This window comes from Leptonotus elevatus, chromosome 15 (assembly GCF_054856555.1).
Source record: "Leptonotus elevatus isolate MCC_2025b chromosome 15, RoL_Lele_1.0, whole genome shotgun sequence".
Taxonomy (NCBI): Eukaryota; Metazoa; Chordata; class Actinopteri; order Syngnathiformes; family Syngnathidae; genus Leptonotus; species Leptonotus elevatus.
In genome coordinates, this window is record NC_141253.1 from 4762644 (window position 1) to 4784719 (window position 22076).

Here is a 22076-nt window from a genome sequence, read left to right on the forward strand (position 1 = left end):
GTTGTCAACTCAAGCAAAATGACTAATATTCCACTATTGGCATTATAAAATCAATATCATACATGTGTTTTTTTTTTATCCTTTTTTCATACATGTTTGTTTTTTTCATACATATTTGCCTTGACGCGCTTGTATCGTGACGTCACATAGAGGGCCGCCTCACCACGCAGTTTGTCCCACCTCGCGTCTCGTCCGCTATCCCGGAAGGTGGAGGAAAAAAGAAAAGCAGCGACGCCTGGGAGCGACGCTTGCAGCTGATGTGCCGCTGGCTCTTAAAATGGAAAGCGACACCACCGTCCGGAGAATAAAGCCACCATTCGGGACGCAAAGCCATGTAGAGCCGGGCCACGGCAGCCCCGGGACCCGCTACGGAGAGGACAACAACGGCTGGAGCGGCGGCGTTAATGAGCCGAAGAGGAAGCCCGACGTCAGCTTGTACCTGCTCCGAGAGGGGCTGGCAATTTCCCTGGTGTGCGTGTTTATTTTGCTTCTGTGGGGACTCGTTCACTTGTCTCTCCAGCAGCTCGTCATAGGGAAGCCGAGCGGGGAGTTCAACGCGCAGAGAGCCAGGTGAGTTGCGTGAGCGGAAGCCAAGCTGCTTTCATTGTGGCACGGCGTCGGCGGCTAACGGTCTGGCTAACCCAGGGGGTCAGCAAACTTTCCTGCCAAAAGAGCCATTTTAGGCCAAATGAATAACCAACAATCTGTCTGGAGCCGCAAAACATTTGAACACAACAGTGTGTCAGTGTTAGTCTAATGTACTGAGGGCCCAATAGCTAATTAGAGCTTCACAAGAACAAAAAAATACAACAACATCCAATACCTAGAGATTCATTTTCTTCTACCTTTTTTTTGGTTGAAAAATGTCATACTTGATTTTTCATACATTTTTAGACTTTTTGCCTTTGTCAAATTTACATTTTTGGCAATTGTATGGACATGTTATGGTGATTTTCCACCTCTCTTCTCCCTTAGACTTTTTGGGACCTTTTTTGTTATCAATTTTCCTACCATTTTTGTTAATTTGTGGTCATTTTCGGGGTTTCTTTTGTTTTGGGACATTTTACGGTTATTTTTTGAACATTTTCTTTTCTGCCTTTTTAATTAAATTCTCTGACATTTTTGGCTATTTCATGGACATTTTCTGGTATTTTTCTGCTTTTCCTTTACTGTTAGGAAATGTTTAGGTATTTAAAAAAAACACCGACATTTTTGAATATTTAATTATTCATTCTTTAGTTAATTATTTATTCATTTTTAATCTAAAAATAATAACAAATATGTTAAAATATATATATAAATTAAAATAAATAAATTTTGAGATCCACAAGGAGCCACACGTGGCTCCAGTGCCGCAGGTTGCAGAGACCTCTGGGCTAACCTTTCCTCCAGTCTGACCCGCATTCAAACAGTCCGTCTGCAAAGTACAGTAACCTGCAGATATTTTGATGCAATCTTGTCTGCAGTGTATTTTGCTGCCAGGTGTGCCTTGATCAAAGTATTTTTGCATCCAAATAATTAATTTTAAACATCAAAATTGCCTCAAATGTCTTGTTTTTAATTTGTTTAATACACTAATGTTAACGTTCTCTGCTTTATGGATACATGTTATAGGAGAGGTCCGAGATAGTGGCAATTTTCTTTCATTTTTCTCTCCATTTGTTTATAAAACATTTTATATTTGAAACAAAACATACTACAGTAAAATACTAAGTAACACAAATATACTTTTCAAAATATAATCTTGTAGTACAACCAGTTTTCAATAATGCGTTAATGTCCAATGTTGTCTTTGTTATGTTGTTCTTGCAGTTTCGTCAACTTGGCTCACAAGTGACCAGCAAACAAAAGTCACGTCTTTAGCATGTCATCTTTTAGCACCACTCTCCAGGAAGAAAAAATAAATAAAATCTGATCTTTTTCAAGCGATATAATCATCGAAAAATATAATCAGCCTTGATGTCCAATTAAATGATCAAATCGGGACAATTCTAGATTTAACACTGTGATAAAAGATAAAAGTTTCCTAAACCTTTGTCGGATCAAAACTAAGATGCTTTGATTTTGGTAACCTGACGTTGCTTTAGGATTTCATCAAAGCTTTGGGTCACTGCGTATGTCTTAAAGAAGGCTTTGGAGCCATGTGACATAAAACATGATTCTGGAGCAATGAGGATTATGATATCACACTGGCGCTCTGGAAGTCAGCTGTCTACAAACTTCTAGCCAAACCGGATTAGCCTTCATGTTGGCCGCTTTCTCCCCGTGAAAACACACAGAATCAATTCAAAGCCCGTTTTCTTGCTCAATGTTGTCATTGAAATTACATTTAGTTTTTGTTGTGCCAATTAAAATCACACCACAAAGCATGTTAAGTCAAAAAAGATGCACATCCTGAACAGACAAAAAAAGTGGGCTAAGAACAGACCCCTGTGGCACACCTTGAATAAAGAATTGATCCATTTTCCATAAGAAGATACATTTCTATGCATATTCAGGCAGCACCTGGAGCGCATCACCAGCGTGGGACCGAGGCCGGTGGGCAGCTACGAGAACGAGGTGTTGACGGTGGACTACCTGCTGGAGCAGATCGAGAAAGTCCGCGTGACGACGGAGCAGGGCCCGCACCTTCAGCTCAGCGTGGACGTGCAGCGGCCCACCGGCTCTTTCTCCATAGACTTCCTGGGCGGCTTCACCAGCTTCTATGACCGCGTCACCAACGTCGTGGTGCGCCTGGAGCCCAAAGGCGGCTCGCAGCATTTCATGCTGGCCAACTGCCACTTTGACACGGTGGCCAACAGTCCAGGTAAAAAAAAAGTTTTCGTTGAGTATCACATGACAGGGTTTACCTGGTATACGACGTTTCACAAGTGTTACTAACGCGAACTAGTTTACGCAACGGCGTAAGGATACGTCATCTTATGGCACAAGCAAGCTTGCAGGCTTTTGTGGGGGGGTGGTGATATTTTATGACACATTCATATATCCTCTGTACTAATTGGGTGGCTTGGGGCTGAAGTGCTGCCTATACCAGTGAAAATACAATCCACCCGTTTACTGTCTTTGTGAAGTTCGCATTATTTGATTTTTTTTTTTAATCAAGTAGCTCATGTACCCGTTATCAGTGGCACAGAACAACCAATAGATTTTAATAACAACATTTACATACATTATTGTATTATTATTCTCATTTTTAATTGACTTGTTATAAATGTATATCATTTATTTACAAAATATTTCATAAAAGAAAAATATATTAAATGTGTATTTTTTTACAAATTAGTTTTTAATTGTATCACAGTATTTATAATAAATGAGATATTATTTAATGAGGTAGCTAAATCCCAAATAAAGTAAGAATTACAACACATTTTATGTAAAAAAATTCCAGGGTGGAGTCAACAACTATTTCAGCTCTCTTGATAATATGAACGTGCAGTGGGATGCATAAAAAAAAAAAAAAGATTCTTTGCAGCGGTGGGGCTGTGGGATTTTGGTGAAAGCATTTCACTGACTGTCTATTAGAACAACTGAGAACTGTTTTTAATTGTGACACTTCAGTAAAGAGCACAGTTGCGTCCTGACCTATAATTAGGGCGGCACAAGTGATGTTTGAAAAGACAAGACAAGACAAGCAACCTACTAAACCTGAAATTGATCATTTATCATCATTTGTTTTTTGAGCCACTCAAATATTCCGTAGATCTTATCATAACCGACTTCATATTTCCACTAGTCAGGTTTTCAGTGAAAACAGTTGCCATGCCATTAGGTTGTTTAAAACTATTTGATGTACTTTTTAACATAATTTGTTCCGATCAGACGAGGACATTCCATTTGAACAGTATTTCTTCACTTGAGATATTTACATGCAATCTGTTATAAACTACCGTTCTCCTTCAAAACCGGTTGATTGAAGCAGGACTGTAGTTCATTATTTTGTAGTTTATTTAAAATTGATTTCTCAATTTAACGATTTTTTTTTTTTGTCACTCCATAAACCCCGAGCCATTGCAGAGAATCGTGTTCACTCGGGCGCGCACGCTTCTTCGCCGTCATAAAAGGAAATCGCTAAGGTGTGGAGCAGGAAGTGGCACAAGCCTTGACAACATACTGATTTCCTGACAAAACGCTTTCTTCTAAACAAAAATGTTCACCTTTTAGTGGCATGTTGTAAATATGTGGTAAGGAGGTTGTTTTCATTGCTTACTGATTAAATGCTTTTTACCAATAATTTTTTTTTTTAAAAAGAGTCAGAGGTTAGTGTTAATTGTTCGGGTAATGTCAGGTCAGGATTAGACTAAGGGGACAATTTTATTTTTGACCTTGAATATGGTAAGATGGCTGGTTAGAGGTCCCGTGGAGGTCTTTTGGGGGCACTGAGGATTAATGTCGCTCACATGAGGGATGGTGGCAGCAGCCCAGACAGACACACAACCGCTAAACCTTCAATCCGCAAAGCTAAAGCACATGATTTGGCCTTTATAAAAAAAAAAAGAATGAAAGAAAATGACAAATTTGATCCAAAGAATTCTTGAGCCTCGACGCTAACCTGTAAGCTTTCTTCATCACATGCCCTGTTCTTTTCCTCCCATGGGGTATCCTCCGCCTTTTTTTCTGCCGCCATCATCAACACAATGCAACCGGAGCCGGAGCTCTCCAGCAGGTCGACGCATTCCTGGCATGTTTTCACACACGGCTTCCTCCCTTTTATTCCCGCGTTGTTTATATTCTTTTTGCTAGGTCACTGTAAACCGCCCTACGGTTATAGTATGGCGTGGCGCCGCTAATCTGTTCCGGGATGCCGGCAACCCCGGATTGCCTTTGTTCAGTTCAGGTTTTGAAACTGTTATTTTCCCACAGGAGCTCATCTGATCTGTTGCAAAAGCTTTATTAACTCATTCACCGCCTGTCTAGTTAAAATTGATTTTTGACGTCTAACGCCGTCAATGGCACTGAATGAGTTAACTGTACAGGCAATTCGCAATACTAAGAAACCCGACAAGCCTCATCCAACTAAATAGACGACTTTATCTGGAAAATATGTAAAAGTATCTGAAGAATATTTCAATCTAAACTCAAAAAAAATATTTTGGGGTGTATGCGCTTTTAGAAAGTTGACATTTTTGCATTCTCCTCATCTTCAGGTGCTAGCGACGACGCCGTGAGCTGTGCCGTCATGCTGGAAGTCCTCCACTCGCTCGCCAACCAATCCACTCCTCTTCGCCACGGCGTCATCTTCCTCTTTAACGGCGCAGAAGAAAATGTCCTACAGGTAGCGCAGACGGATGCATGCCCATTTTGTTTCTACGAGAGAATTCGATTTTAAGCTTTATTTATTTATTTATTTATTTATTTTGGTCCGGTCCGCGTAGGCCAGTCACGGGTTCATCACTCAGCACCCGTGGGCCAAACAGGTGCGAGCCTTCATTAACTTGGAGGCTGCTGGCGTCGGGGGCAAGGAGGTCGTTTTCCAAACAGGTAAGGGGACCCATCTGATGCCCTTACACACTTGAAGAGATGAAATGGTATAAACATTCAATACATCATTTTTTCTTTTTCTTTTTTTTTTTAAGTGAAACGCTTGCTTCAAACTTTCCAGATAAAGTTGACTGTCACATCATTTTGCCTTTTGCTAGCTTTATGCTAATTGCAATGCAAAATGCCTATGCTAACATAGCTAGCATTAGTGTTGCAGTAATTCTAAACACTGAATGTGGCATATTTGAACACAGTGCAGCGAAAAACAAGCCTGCGAATTTATTTAGCAAGTATTATGCTGCTCTGGTGCACCCACAAGAAGGAGCAGCACAATGTCAATAGAGATTGAAGCATGAAATCATAATGCACAAACAGTTGAACAGATTAATGAAAAGAAACACGGCAATTTTTTTTTTTTTACGGGGCTGGAACTGATCAATTTTACACGAGTGCAAATTTAAAAAAAGACTCCCAACAGATGCTAAATATGGTATTAACGATAATAAGTGTAGTGCTAACAGTTTGAAATTTGGTCACAGTTTAACAGTAAATTGTCAATTTACTACTCCTGTCTGATTTGACAAATATCACACCAACTAGCGAAACAAACATAACAGCGACGTATCAAATTCCAGAGCGTCTCCTCCGCATTTGGTTCCAACAGGTCCGGAGAACCCGTGGCTGGTCCAAGCGTACGTGCACGCGGCCAAACACCCCTTCGCCTCCGTGGTGGGCCAGGAAGTCTTTCAGAGCGGCATCATCCCCTCCGACACGGACTTTCGTATTTACAGGGACTTTGGTAACATCCCAGGTAACAACATGGAACAGGCTACAAAGCGATTGTTTTATTTTTAAAATGCTTGAATTGGATTTTATGTTTGACAAGTGATTTAATCTATTAGTATCTTATTTTTATTGGATAATTGACAAATTACAGTAAAGTAAACAAATGAAAGTAATTTAAGTAACAATCGTTACATTTAAGTTGAGAATTAAAGTCATGAAAAAAAGTGATTAAAATTACTTGTGTAACTTAAAATACCTGTATTGTATTTTAGGGTAATTTCAAAACATTGGGCATCCGGAGTAAATAAATAAATACATTAATCATAGTTAATATGATGCAGTCATTGTGCGAGAAATTAAATACAACAAATAAAGTTTTTCATTTAAGCTTCCTTTGCTTTTCAAAATGTTGGTATTCATAGAATTATTTTTTCATTGATTGCTTGAAATTGCATCTGATTTTTTTTTAATTTTTTTTTTTTAATTAAGTTAATATGCCTTTCATTTCTGCTTTTGTAGGCATTGACCTGGCGTTCATCGAGAATGGCTTCATCTACCATACCAAGTATGACACGGCTGACAGAATTCTCACGGGCTCTATCCAGAGAGCAGGTATGTCGTTAACAAACAGCTGGAGCGTTCCTCACTTTTTAATCAATAGTTGCTGATCATCAGTACAGTGAACGTCCCATTTATCACCTGCACACGATAGGTGAAAATCCATAATGGGTCCCACCAAACCATTATCATTTCATCTTAAAGTCTTATTAGCCTGTGCTTGCATATTAGGTACAACTCCATAGACGGCCCGATTGGAAATGAGCGTAATTATAAATGAACATCTGCTACCTTAACGCACACAAAGCAGCAACACTTACAAGCAAAGCATACGGTACATCAATTCTGTGCGAGACATGGCCGTTTTATACCATTCAGCGCTTTTCTAACCCCATTATTTGGCAGACTGAGGCGCTAAAAGATGCACACATAGTGAGTGTACATGCCGCAGATGTACTCCCATTACCTGCTGCTTGAATGATTGTGCTCCACCGAGCACAATCCGGTCTGTCAGCACTTAAAAAAACAACACACACAGGCAGATGCTGTATCTCTCCCCTCGCCCCCTTTTCTTCTGTGTGCATGGCAAAAGACATGAATTATTGGCGAGAAAAGCAAGAAAATGAAGTAGTCGTATTTTTAGGATGGCATGCAGCAGGCAGCCCTACAAGTGGAGTAAGCAGCAAGCCTTTAGAAACGCAAAAAAAGCAGAACTTTCCGGCAAAGCAAATGGCGCCCGTGAGAACAATAAGTGCATTGTCTCGCCCGTGTGTTGTGCTTGTAAGCATGCAGGCGGCAGCAGTGCTTAAAGTAAAGGGGGAGGGCCACCTCAGGTCATGGAAATGTTCCTGCTACTACAAACACGGGTCATATCAAGCCATTTGTCAAGTAGTAAAAGTGCACCTGGCTATTTGAGCGGCGGCTGTTGTTTGAGGAAATCTGATATTTCACTCGTCTAGGTGACAACATCCTGGCGGTCCTCAAGCACCTGCTCATGTCGGAGGAGCTGGCCGACTCCTCCGAGTATCGCCACGGCAACATGGTGTTCTTCGACGTGCTGGGCGTGGCCGTGGTGGCGTACCCGGCCCGCGTCGGCACTATCCTCAACTACATGGTCGCCGTAGCAACCTTCATCTATCTGGCCAGGAAAGCTTCTCAGCCAGGCAACCGCGGTGGGTTTCGAGTAACGCTTAATCATTATTGTTGATGTTTTGGTCCTGAGCATGTCATGCGTGGACCCAGAAAAAAGACTTCGGATAACTTCCTATTAGATTTCTGCCAATAAAAAGACAGTCAAGCTTTTGATTGACTGTAGTAATTTACCTTCACTCTGTTTCAGGGCTCGACCTCCCCCGAGGTCAAACAATAATACAAGCACTGTTTTCTTGCTACTACGAGCTAGAGAACTAACTGACAAAACACATGCTAATTAACTTGCAACTTCATCAACTCGCTCAGGAGGTAACTAATTAGCGAAGTGGCAAACTCACTCATTATCTAAAAAAGTAGCCACCTAACTAACCAATTATCAGGTAAATGTGATTATTAATAAACTACCGACTAACTGGCTATCTTTTTGTTTCTGGTTAGCTTAATTGCCAACTGGCTATAAGCTTAGTAGCTAACTCATTATCTAAATAACTAGCCACCTAACTAAGCAATTATCAGGTAAATGTGTTTATCAATAAACTACCGACTAAGCTTATTTTTGTTCTGACTAGCTTATTTGCCAACTGGCTAATAAGCTTAGTAGCTCACTACCCATTTTAATAGCATTCAGTAGCTAACTGACAAATTATCAAAAGGGTTCATTAGCGAATTCAGCTAACTATCAAATTAGCTGTGTAGAATTAACCAAACTAGCCAACTAACAAACCAAGTGCCTGGACTTATCAGTTTTACTGAAATTATCCAGCTAAATAGCTAACTTTGTAGCAGTTACCCTACTGGCTAGCTAGATAAGGGACTTACGAGCTAACAAAGTAGCTCGTCAATTACCTACAAACAAACTAAATAGCAACACATTAGCTACATAAGTTGGTACTACATTTTCATGTAAATTGCCTAAAATAGTAAGTATTTGGCGAAATGGAGTTAACCGAAAAAAACTAGCTCAGTAGTTGACTATTAAATAACTCAATCGCTAACTATCCTCCAATTGCTACCAAATTTTAAGCACATGCATATGAGCGGCAGCGGCGAATCGTGAGATTTTGTCATTACGAAACTCGGTTGGATGACTCGCCATTAAACCCATGAAGTATTTTCATGAATGCCATCTATCTGATTTCCACAGGCGGGCGTTACGTTCGAGATCTGGCGTGTGCCACAGGCGTGGCGCTGCTGGGCTGGTTGGCCGCCTTCCTGTCGGTTCTGATCGTGGCGGTGCTGGTGACGCTGCTGGGCCGCTCCATGTTCTGGTACACCCATTTCTACGCCTCCGTGTGTCTTTATGGTTCCGTTGCCACTGGCAAGATGGTACTGGTGCACACGCTGGCCAAGAACCTCTACTACAGGGTGAGCTGTATTTCTTCTTGCTTCTCCTGCTAAATAATGTTTAAAAAAATATATAAAAAAATAACCAAACAATAATAATGATTTGTATTTATAGTATAATAAAACTATTTTTATCCTATATTAAAAAATACTGAAAGTAATAAAGAATGATAAATGAAGATTAACAAATGTGCTAAATAAAATAAATCCCACCAATTTTTTTTTCACTTTCATCACCAAAAAATATATTTATAAAAGGCAATTCATTATTATGCAAGACTTAAGTGATTCTGATTCATATGAGGTGAGATTTGACTGCCATCTCCTCACAAAGCCGTTGCATTTGGAGAAATGGATGACTTTCTCTTTCACTTCAGCGAATATGAAAATGAACTTCAGGAATTAAGGGAAGTGTGTGATCTTAAACCAAGGTGGAAGGTGAAAAGAAAATGGAATCGAATGTGGCCCAATTGGAGTCCAGGATAGGATCCTCGGTGCTATGTGGGGGCTGAATATCGTGCCAATCCTTCATTGCCGCTGAGGTTTCCGTTAGGTCCCATTAGTTAGTCTCATACCGCACGACGACCTAACCGCGTCTCAGATAAAGCTTCCTCTTTATCACGCTGGTGGCAGAACAGTGACTCCCATTGTTTATGAGTGTTGAATGTGTGTGTGTGCGTGTCTAGACAATGGACAACTGCCCCATTGAATGTTAACATATCGCACCAAAAATTGTTTGCTGCAGGGAACCAAACAACTTTTCTAGAATGTGCTAGTCCATTCAAGTGAAGGAGAGTGCCAAAAGCACATTTGTTTTTGTAGGAATGTCATCTAAAACCTTTTTATGAGGTGTTTGTGTGTGTTTAAAAAATAAATAAATAAAGTTAGTCTTGAGTTTTAGGACTCCCTATCAGGAAGTGTGAGGTCACAAGGCTCCTTCACACACACACTACACTTACTGCTCTATGCTTAGGAAACATATATTTTTTAAATCCACTTCATAGATCAATCGGGAAAAAATAGACAGATCAATCAATTATTAGGTTAATCGCTGCAACCCTTCTTAATACTGAGCTGGCCCTAGTTAATCAAAGCTCAAACTCATTAGCTCAAATCAAATCAAAATTGTTATTTATATAGCACATTTCAGCTAGCTAGCTAGCTAGCTAGCTTACTGTAGCTAACTAGCTAAACAGCTCAAATCAGATCAAATCAGATCAAATTTGTTTATATAGCACATTTCAGCTAGCTAGCTAGCTAACTGTAGCTACCTGTAGCTAACTAGCCTTTCTGATTAGAAAATTAGCAAATTAGCTAACTCACTCCAGAATGAAGTACCAGATACACACGGTTCAGTAGGCTCACTAGTTAACTGAATAATGAGCTAGCGTAGCTAACGATCAAACTCGATGTGCGTTCCGTGTTCAGGGCGTGCGCATGGTGGAGGTGGGCGAGCTGTACTTGGACGTGAGCCTGCTGCTGTGGTGCTGCAGCCTGCTCTGGATGACCCAGCGCGGCCTCTGCTCGGCCTACGTGCCGCTGCTCATGGTGGCCTTCCCGCTGCTCACCAAGCTGCTGCTCGCCAACGAGTTCAAGAACAGAGGCCGGTCGCGTTTTATACACTTAGCAATCCCGCCGCCGGCAATCCAGAAGGTTCCGTCCTGAACGAGCTTTTTGTGTGATCGGCGTAGGGGCCTCGCTCAAGTACAGCGTCCTCTACCTGGCGGGCCTGGCTTTGCCCTACCTGCACATCATGTTCCTCATCTGGGTGGTCTTCGAGATCTTCACGCCCATCATGGGCCGCAGCGGCACCGAGATCCCCCCCGAGATGGTGCTGGCCACCCTGGTTACCATCGCCACAGTTTTCCTCTCCTCCTTTTTCGTGAGTGGCCGCTGTTTTGTGCGCAGCCGCGCCGGCGACGGGTTTTGGTCATGTGTGTGAAGAACCCGGCTTGGTTTGCAGCTCCACTTCATCTACTTGGTGAGAAGCACAAAGTGGATTCTGGCGGGCCTGGGCTCGGTTTTTGCGCTCGTCTTCCTGTTGGTGTCCAGCGGGCTCCTTTTCCCCTATTCGGGAAGTCCAGATAGTCCGCGCCCCAAGAGGGTCTTCCTTCAGGTTGGTTCGCCACACTCACACAGTAGGGTTTTGAGACTGGGTTCGATTTTCAAATTTGGCTTCAAATCTGGCACAGTATTCCAAAGTAGAATTCGCAAATCAGGTTCAGGCTTCAAATTAGGGTTTGATGACAAGGTTATGATTTTTAAATTAAGGTTTCAAGTTTGTCTTAAGGTGGTAGGGTTTCAAGAAAGTTTTGAGCTTTCAAGTGAGGTTTTCAAGCCAAGATTCGGTTTCAAGTTGGGTTCAGGGTTCAAAGTATGGTTTCACAATAAGGTTAAGGTTTCAATGTAGGGTTTGCAGACAAAAGTGGTGGTTTCACAAAGTTAGGGTTTCAATAAAGCGCTAGGTAGGGTTTCAAAATGAGGTGTTTCAAGACGGGGCTTGAGTTTCAAACCATTTTATGGCTTTCAAACCGAGAGTCGAGCTTCAAGACTTCCTTAATATTTTAAAGTAAGATCGATAAGAGGAAGAGGGTTAAGGCGTCAAAGTAGGATTTCAAATAAGGGTTTCCAATTAGTCACGGTTTGGGTACGGGTTTAAAAAATAGGGCTAAGCCTTCAAGTAGGGTTTCAAAAGGCTTACGGTTTCAAATCAGGGTTTCAAGCCTGGCTTATTTCAAATGGAGAATTTCCAAACAGGGTTAAGGTGTCTCAGTCGGGTTCCAAGACAAGGTTATGCTTTCAAAATAGTGTTCGGATTTTAAATGATGGTTTGAAACCAAGGTTAGGTTTCAAAATTAAGAGTTTTGAGTTTGCCTCACGGTTTCAAAATCAGGCTTCGAGACGGTACGGGTTCAAGACAGAGTTAGGGATTTAAAACAAGATTAAGATGAGATTTTTTTTTAAACCAGGGTTGCATTTAGTAGCAAGTCGGTTTTCAAGACAAATCAATTGAGCATTTCAAGCCTGGTGAAGGTTTTTAACACAAAATTAGGTTTCCAAGCAGGGTTAAGTATAAAATGGGCTTTTCAAGACGGGGTTGATGTTTCAAGTTGAGGTGTTTTAGGGCGTCGGAAGGCTTTGTGAAAGTTCCTAGCCTGGTTTTGCGCTCTCCTCGCTCGCCAGCACACGACGCGCACCTTCTACGACGTGCACGGCCGCGTGGAGGCGCGCGACTCCGGCGTGTGGATCAACAGCTTCGACTACACGGGCATGAAGCACGTCACGCCGCACGTGCCCCAGATCCACGACGGCGTGCGAGCCCGTTGCCGCGACGACCACCCCTTCTGCGGCTTTCCCTGGTTCCTGCCCGTCAAGTTCCTCACAAAGTCAGTGCGCCGCCTCGCCGTCCCGCCGCCGCCGCCGTCCCGTCGCCGTCCTTTTAACGCTGTGACTTGACGGCAGGAATAACTGGTACGTCCCCGCTCCCGACGTGAATCCAAGCTCCCCGGTGGACTTCCGGCTGGTGTCAAAGGAGGAGACCGGCTGGGGGACCGTCAAGATGACGTTCAACGTGAAAGGTAGGGGGCGCCCCCGAGCATACAACCCCCCCCCCCCACCCCTCCACTCCACTCCACTATGCGCCATCCCCTGATTTTTGTGTGCCGCGCAGGGCCGAGTCACATGTCGCTCTACCTGATGCCTCACCGCGGCGCCAGTCTCTCCACGTGGTCCTTCGGGGACGGCACGCCGCAGTTTGACGTGAGCGGTGAATACTTCATCTTCTACTCGCACGGCCTGGACGCGCCCGTGTGGACGTTCTGGTTTGAAATACAGGTATATTCATTGGCACGGAAAAGTCATTCAAAAAATAGACACACGTTTTGTAAATAAAATAAATAAATAACATTTCTTAATTAAAAAAAAAAAAGTAGGTTTACAGAAATCTATGCAATATTGTAAAAAAAATAAAAATGTAAATGTTTTTTGTTCAACTTTTTTCATTTAAAAAAAAGTTTAAAAACATTTATTTTTACATTTATAAGATTTTTTTGGGCTTTGTTTAGTCAAGAAAGAAAATAGTTTTAAAATGTAAAAATGTGTAAAGCTAAATTTTGTAAGTAAAAAAAATGGACAATATTTTATATGTAAAAAAAAAAATCAGCTGGCCTAATGTATTCATTTTAAAAGAAAAAGTAAGTTATTGGAAATCTAGATTAATATTTTTTAAATGGAAAAAAGTCCAAATAAGAAACTAGTAAAAAAATCTAAAAATTTATTTTTTAATATATAATTTTAAAGTATAGTAAGTATACACACATTTTATTTTTAGGTATAATGTAAGGTCAGATACAAAATAAATAAATGAAATGTAGTAAATCATTTCTCATTTTAAAAGTAAAATGAAAGAAATCTAGAAAACTTCTTTAATAGTTTTTTTTTTAATTAAAATGTTGCTGTATTAAGTAAAAAGTCAAATGTAGAAAAATGTTTTGTCTTTTTTAAATGTTTGCTATGGGTGGAAAATATTTTTAAGATAAAAAAAAACAACCTTTTTCCATTAAAAAAAAAAGCTACAAAAAAACTAGAAATAGTAAAACAAAATACATGAAACTTTATTTGCTGTCCTTTAGAAATTAAGAATTTAAAATCAAATCCAATGTTACATAAACGACTGCATTCAATATATGATTCAGTACTAACAAAACTCGCTAGCATACCACACACACACACACACACACACACGCACGGACGGGCAAAAAGAACACTTTTCACTGCGACCTTGTCGTCTCCAGCCGCCCAGAGAACCGTCCCCGTCGGCGTGGGACCCCGAGGGGATGATCTCGGTGGCCATCTCCACCCACTACTTCTTCGGGGAGGACCAGAAGACGCCTCGGCTGGAGGAACTCCTGAGCCAATTCCCCTCGTGGGCGTTCCCCTCGTCCTGGGTCTGCACCTACGACTTGTACCGATATTGAGGCGCCGACGCTGGTTCTCCATGCCTTTTAACACACGCTCGCGCACACACTCGCGCACGCGCACACGACCCGACCCGAGAGACCCCCGGCATCACTGTGTCAGTAGCAAGTCGGAGCAAACGCGTTTATTTTGTTGATCTCTAATCTGTGGTGCCTTTTTTTCTCCCCTTTCTTCCCGCCTCACATGCTAACAAGCTAACATGCTACCTCTCCTCATCATCAGCATAACTTGTACACTGTCAGAATTGCACTCAACACCTTTTTGACCGCTTATTGTTTCAAAGATGGCTTTCCGTTCCGATTTCGACTTTTCCTTTCAAATTGGGTTTTTTTAAGGCAGGGGGCAGGGTTTGAAATGAATGAGCACGCTGCTGATGATGACGCTACCTCTCCTCCACTATCCACTTTAAATCATCTTTGAAACTGGAAACGTTTTCTTTTCTTTTTTTCACCTCCCACTGGATGACGTTAGCATCAACGCTAACGGAAAGCTAACTCAGCAGAAACGAGTGCCTGGAAGTACGGAAAAATGCCAAGCTGTGAAATCCATTGTGTGTTTGTTGTCGTCTTTTGAAATGTCATGGCGGGAAAACGTGGTCCCGACGGGTGGTGGGTGTCGCCGTGGCAACAGTAACACAAGCCAACGGTTGCCATTTAGCAGGGATGGCCATTACAATAATCATAAATTATCCGTTTAAAAAAAGAAAAGAAAGATGCATTAAAAAACGTCAAAACTGGATTACGGATTGAAATTAGGATTTGAAACCAGGATTAGGACTTCAAATTGAGGTTTGAGGACAGGATAACCTTAACCCTTAAAAGCAGATTGCAGGGTATCAGTCTCTTGCTCAAAAACACTTGAGTCAGAGTTCCAAATTGGCTACAGCATCTCCTAAATTCCCTGAGCAGGAATCGAACCCGAGCCGCTCTAGTGAGCAGTTTCAAATTAGGGTTTGAATTGAAGATTACAGTTAAGGCTTTGAAGTCAGAATTGGGCTTTCAAGGTTCCAAAGATATGGGTTAAAAAAAAAAATTGGATTATGGTTGCAAATGGGGGTTTTGGGCTAGGGTTTGATGCCGATAAGGGTTCAAATCAAGATTGGGGTTGTAAATCTGGATTAGGGTTCCAAATTGGTTTAAAACAAGGATTAGGGTTTAAATTATGGTTAAAAAAAATGATTTAAGGTTTCAAATTGCGGTTGGAAATCAGGATTAGGGTTCCAAGAAGTTTAACATCAGGGTTACTGTTTTAGTTTAGGGTTTTAAATCAAGATTAGGGTTTAAAATCAGGATGGGAGTTCAAATTAGGGTTAAAAAAATGAGTAGTCAGATATCGGGTTTCAGGTTGAGATTAAGGTTTCAAATCATGATTATGAGTTCAAATTAGGGTTTAAAATCAGGGTTGAGGTTTCAAGTTAGGTTATAATGTCAGTGTTTCGGTTTTTCAGTTTGCATTGCGGCTGTCGTAGATCAGCATATGATGGTTGCATCACTTCCATCAACCATCCTGCTGCTAATGTGCAAAGTGTGTCATCCTCCGAGCAGTTGACTGTCAAAATGGCCGACACAGTTGAGGACAAAAGCGACAAGGTAGAAGTAGTACTGAAAAAAAAGTACAGTAACTAAGTATTTGTACTTTATTACTAACCATCTCTGGTTCGAGACAATAATTTAATATGAATGGCTTTTTTTGTTGACTTTTGACTCCCATTACGAGGTCCTCAACAAGAACTTGCTTAAGGGTTGAAAACTGCCGCGATGACCATTTCAAGTCCAGTTTTCTTGTGCCGCAAAGAAAAATGAACACAAAAATGTGGGAGCCATGTCGGAATGTCTTAATGCGTTTTTTTTTAACTCCCAAAGCTCTTTGACTTCTGTCTTTGTTTACTTTTTCTCTCGTTCCTTCATCCATAACTTTTTCCATGCCCCCCCCCCACAATGAAGATTTTTTTTTTTTGTGTGTGCGCGCGTGGATTCGACACTTTACCTCTAACTGCTGTTTTTGCTTTCTGGTGGTTACAAAAAAATGCAGTTTTGAGTGGCGATGGACTGTTGGGATTGTTGCTTTGGGATGTGTTTAATACTTGGATTTACATGATATTAGCTTGAATGAATCGAGCACTAGTAATTAATAAAAAAAAAAAAATACAGATGTCATTTAATTTGATTGGCTTCCCTTACATCAGTGACACGTACATCTTATTTTAGTTAACTCCAAAATGGAATGCAATAACTTTTTAATAGGCTGCAATTGATGCACGGTGTTTTATTTATTCAAACGGACAACATACCCAACCATTTGTGGATTTGATCAGGCATATCAATAAGGGCAAAAATGCTGTCAATTTGATTGGATAACACACTCGGCAGGTTCAGCATTATTTAGTTATAGTGGCATTCACAAATTGAGGTGTGGTAATATGTTTGTACCATACCTAAAAAAAAAAAATTAAAGGGAATGTGTGTAGAGTTTTGATAGATATTTTTTTAAACCCACTAATATGCAAAAAAATATTCTTTCACATAAATTTAACGGGAAAGTGTAGAATTTAGATTTTTTTTTTAACCAATAAGCAAAATAAATTATTTCAGATACATTTAAAGGGAATGTGTGTAGAATTACATTTTTTTTTAAACCCACCAATATGCAAAAAAAATATATATATATTTTTTAATATATATAATGGAAGGTCTATTAATCGCTAATTATATTAACATGGGTCACGGGTCATGCAAATCTCCCACTTTATAAACTTTATAAAGTTTTTATTTTTTAAACTTGCACGTTTTTCTCGGAATATTCCCCCGCCCTCTAAAAAAATATATTCATACGTGGCCCTAATACGCTGTCGTAATTTGTAATTTTTTTTACAATTTTAAATAACTCTAAAACGTGTTTATGGTTTAGAAAAAAAAATGCAATAGCGCACCAGATTTTTTTTTTTAATGGACACTTAAAACTCACTTTTTTGTTTATATTTTGCATTTTCACTCAAGCACAAGCCACTATTTCTAAAACCCCAAATCAGAGACCTAATCAAAACTTTTTTTTAAAATAATTTATTGATTCTATGTACAAGCAAAAAAACTAGTAGAGTAGAAAAGGAAAGAAAAATATACAAGGGAGTTTGTGTTGACAGCACTTGGCATGTCTGCTGTGTAGTATTAGTATTTAGTACTGTACTGATAAGACTGTTAGGGTTCGAGTACCTCAAGAGACACATACACTTTTATTAGGTACACCCACACTGGGTTTCAGCAAATAGGATAAGCATGAATCCATTTCCTACAGGGCTTGTCCTTGTGAGGGTCGCTGGTGAGTTGGAGCCCAACCGAGCTGACTTTTGGCGAGAGAAGTGGGGTACGCTCTGGACTGGTCGCCAGTCCGTGTCAGGGCACATAAAGAAACAAGCAAAGTCACATTTACAGCTATGTACAATTTAGAGTTTTAGATTAAGCTAGCAACGCAGGAAAGCCCGAGTTCAGATTCGAACCCTCAACCTGAGAACTGCGAGGCAGACGTGCTAACCCACCATGCACTGTGCTGCCTTATTTTGGTGATGAGTGGATCCAAATTAGAAACAGATCTCAAGTTTGTATTCGATGCTATTTAACGGTGCGGGTGTCCCTAATGTTGTGTCCTGACCCGGCGTCTAAAAGGAGTTCAAAAGCAGGAAGGCCTCTGGACAAAACACACACACACAAAAATGTCTTTGGTTCGTCAAGTCTGCTTTGTTTTGTTTTTTTCTTTTTCAAGTAAAGCGTCGCCATGACGACGGCACCGCTCCAACGTTTTGCGTCCAATCAGAGCAGTCGTCCACTTTAACAACAATTTGGTCAAAAAAAATAAAACACATAAAGCCGAGTAACATTTGAATACATTGCACAATATTAATACTGACGCTCTTATGCCACCTGGAGGAAAATTGGGGAAGAAAAAAAAATTAACTGGAAATAAAAACAAGGATTCAGAAATGATGCTACTATAATTACAATAAATAATCCTCATAAATGTTGACCATAAAATTAACTCCATGCACAATACAATGCGGTAAAAACAATAAAGAATCTCCAGCAGTCCGGCCAGAATCATTGCGGAAAATGACGATGAAGAACTCTTTAGAAATCTTACTTTTTTTTCTTTTTCTTATAATATATAATCTAAGAATCCATACATCATGATTTGGTTGCGTAGAAAAATAACATCCGTGAAAAAATATGTTTAAAAGCGTTATGAGGTATGAAAGTATGAAATGTCACTTGTTGGAGTTCGTGAGGGTCATTTCCACTCTGACGGCACTTTTTAGAGTGTGTGTGTGTGTGGGGGGGGGGGGGGGGGGCATCGTAAAGGAATTCCGTCCCTTAATACTGAGTGTAGAAAAGAAACTCAAATGCGTTCAGGACAAGGTGCAGTCGTAGGCTTCCGCCTCCTCCGCCCGCTCCTCTGTCTGATCGGGGGCCCGGTCCTCGGCGACCGGTTTGGACTCCAGGGAGGGGAGCGTCAGTAGTCCCAGGGGGGCGGCGGCCACGCACCTGCCGCCGCCGCCACCGCCGCCGCCGTCCTCGGGCCGGGCGGAGACGGCGCCGCCCGGACTCTCGCCGGCGCCGAGTTTGGCACTCTGGCAGGCGGAAGGCTGGAAGGCCTCCGGCTGCACTTGCTCGGCCGCCGCCGCCGCCGCCGACGATGACATCAGCTGCTGCAGGTGAGGCTGGATCACGCCCAGGAAGGATTTGTAGCCCAGGCTGCAGCGAAGTCACATCGGGGTGTCGGCAGAGGAACACAACACATTTTACGTTTTTATTTCCTTCTTTTAGAAAAGAAAAGACATGTTTTTTTGTTTTTGCGGAAAATATTTTTTCTTTGCATTTCTAAGCAGGAATGGAAATTCGTTCGGAGATATTATTTGGGCAAATATGTTGAAATGCTAAGAAAAATGTTTCTCAGGTAACATTTTTTAAACATACTGTAGCATAATAAACTGTAAATACTGTGGGTTTTGTTGGATTACACAAAAGAACATCCGAAATGACAAAACATTATTTTGGGGGATAAAAAAAATAATAATTGAAAAATATATATTTTTGGATTATGTTTAAAAAAAATGACATCATAAACGTGAAGATTTATTTTTTGAGATAAATAATTGTGATACGTCAAATGTGATTTTTTGGGGATTTTTAATATTTTTTTAAAATCTGAAACAGAGAGAAAACATTGTTGTTTCTTGGATTACGGGCGCAATTTATGCTGGACAAAACAACTTTTTTACATCTGAAACACAAGTTTTTTGGTTTAATTTTTGGGATTAAAAATAAATAAATTGAGTTGATTAATACATTTCACATATATTATATATATAACAAATTATTAACATTCGTTTTATTTTTTTATTTTATTTTTTTTACTTCTTTCACTTGAAAATTATTTTTTTTTACTTTCTACTCCAATATTTTACGTTCTGATTATGACTTTTTGGGGGCTGGAACCGATGAGCCATTTATTTATTTATTTTTGGTCCAATAAAAGCCAAGTGTAACTGAACCGAACTGTTTTAAAAATATATATATTTACAATGTTACAACAATTTTTTCATCCAAAACTAAAGGAATTCTTTAAGGTGGCGAAAACCCGAGTTTGACCATCAAGGGTGACAATTGTGAATGCAGTTGATGGCAAACGGCGAACTCACCAGTCAGTGGCGGTCCAGGCGTCCACGGCCAATAATCCGCTGCGCACGCTCTGCACGGTCTCTACGGGAACTTCGGGACTGGCCAGGAATCCGACGGCCTGCTTGATGACGTTGGCGTCGCGCAGGATCAATCCGATGACGACGCACCACTCCAGGCAGCCCGCCTCCATGAAGACGTGCAGCAGGTACCTGAAAGGACGGCGTTGACGGCGCTGGTCCAAAAACGAGGCGAGGCGAGGCGTCCGTCCCGCTTACCTGAGCTGCACCTGCGACTTGTGCGGCCCTTTGTTGGCCAGCTCCATGGAGATGTGCTCCAGCTCGGCCTGGCTCAGGCTCAGCGTGGACGAGTTCTCGTCCACCATCGTCCAGTCGCCGTCCACGAGCGAGCTGCTTTCCGTCAGGTCGGTGGCCGAGCCGATGCTGTACTCTTCCACTAAAGTTATTACAAAAAGGGGTCAGTGGGTTCGCTTCTCTTTTTTTCGTTTAATACTGGGGAAATGATCAAAAACAAAACGAACATTTAGTTGAAATCGATCTTTGACGTCTATGGTCGTCATTGGCAGTGAATGAGTTCATATGATTTTAAAAGATGCTTATTGAGTCTACCTATTAACCTGTTGTAATGTTTGGTATTTTTTTTTCTTTCTGCTCAGACATTCAAGATGACTCCAAAGTCAGCTGGACTTCTTGTAGTGCACGTCGTCTTAGACATTGGTACGCGTTCATTCATAAAGACATTCGAGGCTACATTTCTTCCTTTGAACTAGAAAAAAAAAAAAGACTAATAGAAATGTGCTATTATATGCAATTTTAAGGAAAAACATTAAATCAGGATGGATAGGTCTTTCTTTAAAATTATCTTTTTGGGGGGGGGATTTTTTAAAATATATATCAAAAGTAGTAGTGGTATCAGTACTTGATATCGGTATCCACGCGGAGCTGAGCACTCATACTGGTATTGCTTTGAAAAAAGTGGTATCAAACATCCCAATTGCCGTTTACCTATTTTTTTTCCTTCTACCGCTACAAAAAACAAGTATCTCCATTAGGGATGGGCGAGTATCGATACCAGATATCAGTATTTGAGATACCGACCGAAAGCAGTAGTAACAAGCAATTTGAAATGATAAGAACAGAAAATTGGTATGAATTTCATGCAAAAGGATAAATGCTATTGTGGGATATAAATCTTTCTGTAATTTAATGTATCAAAAGTATTAGGTGGTATCGGTCTGAAAAAAGTGGTATTGAATTATTATTTCTTATTTTGACTGAAAAACAACCAATTCTTTCTTTCTTTGTGTGTCGTGTGAAATAATTATTTAATTATTATAACAATTAAATGGGAAAATCACAATGAGGATTTTTTTTTTTTTTACAAAAATCCCCTAATTCATAATTTGGAAGACTATATTATTTAATTTTCATTATTATTTTAAATGCATTATTATTAATTAATTTTACTATTTTAATTATTGATATTATTTAAATTTACACAGCTCCAAAAAAAAAGAAAAGAAAATCACTTTATATTAATTTTTATGGAATTATCATTTTTTAATTCAATATATTGAAAGTCAATCAGTGTCATCATTTGGGCCAACACCTAATTAAGCAACGTATGCGTTCGGAGCAGATTGAAAACCTTTATTGGTGAGCAGCGACAGGAAAGCGTCGTGCGTCTGCGGCGAGTGTCGGTTGGATGCGACGGAGGAGGCGGCGTCCATGTCTTTGCTCCTCTGGCTGAGGCCGTCCATCCAGGCGTGGTTGGCGGGAGTGGCGCGAGGGGGGGGCGCCGTGTCCATGTCGCTGTTCAGCAGGCTGTCGGACGACTGCGACTTGAGCAGCCGCGAGCTCAACACTGCAAAACAAATGACGGAAGGTACGCCGTGAAGTAGACAGACACCAGTGCGCCGTTTGTTCGGTCCATTCTCAATTGGCCATAAAAATACAAAATAAAAAAAGTAGATTTTTTTTATGTTGGAAAGTTAGGCCTAGATAAAAAAAAAAAAGGAATGGAAAAAATGCAAAGGAATGCATTTGATTGTAATATTTATTTTGAAAGCATGTTGACTGTTTTTTAAAGAAA

The 22076-nt window shown here is 40.7% G+C and overlaps 2 protein-coding genes across 2 annotated transcripts in view; one reads left to right on the forward strand and one right to left on the reverse strand.

The window, feature by feature from the left end:
- The first annotated feature begins 262 nt into the window (after positions 1–262).
- On the forward strand, positions 263–16449 carry ermp1 (endoplasmic reticulum metallopeptidase 1). The gene is made up of 15 exons (XM_086097078.1): positions 263–570; positions 2499–2806; positions 5148–5275; positions 5376–5481; positions 6146–6292; positions 6787–6879; positions 7785–7997; positions 9122–9342; positions 10750–10924; positions 11013–11203; positions 11285–11437; positions 12505–12707; positions 12784–12899; positions 12992–13155; positions 14115–16449. The coding sequence occupies exons 1-15, from the start codon at positions 278–280 to the stop codon at positions 14295–14297; spliced, it is 2694 nt and encodes an 897-aa protein (XP_085953204.1). The 5' UTR covers positions 263–277; the 3' UTR covers positions 14298–16449.
- A 1556-nt stretch (positions 16450–18005) lies between these two features.
- ric1 (RIC1 homolog, RAB6A GEF complex partner 1) overlaps positions 18006–22076 on the reverse strand; it is a 32744-nt gene continuing 28673 nt past the window's right edge. The window contains exons 24-27 of the mRNA XM_086097421.1: positions 21633–21848; positions 20243–20420; positions 19988–20176; positions 18006–19040 (exon numbers count right to left, since the gene is read on the reverse strand). Of these exons, the coding sequence (XP_085953547.1) occupies positions 18695–19040; positions 19988–20176; positions 20243–20420; positions 21633–21848 (929 nt within the window). The 3' untranslated portion in view covers positions 18006–18694. The remainder of the gene's footprint in view (positions 19041–19987; positions 20177–20242; positions 20421–21632; positions 21849–22076) is intronic.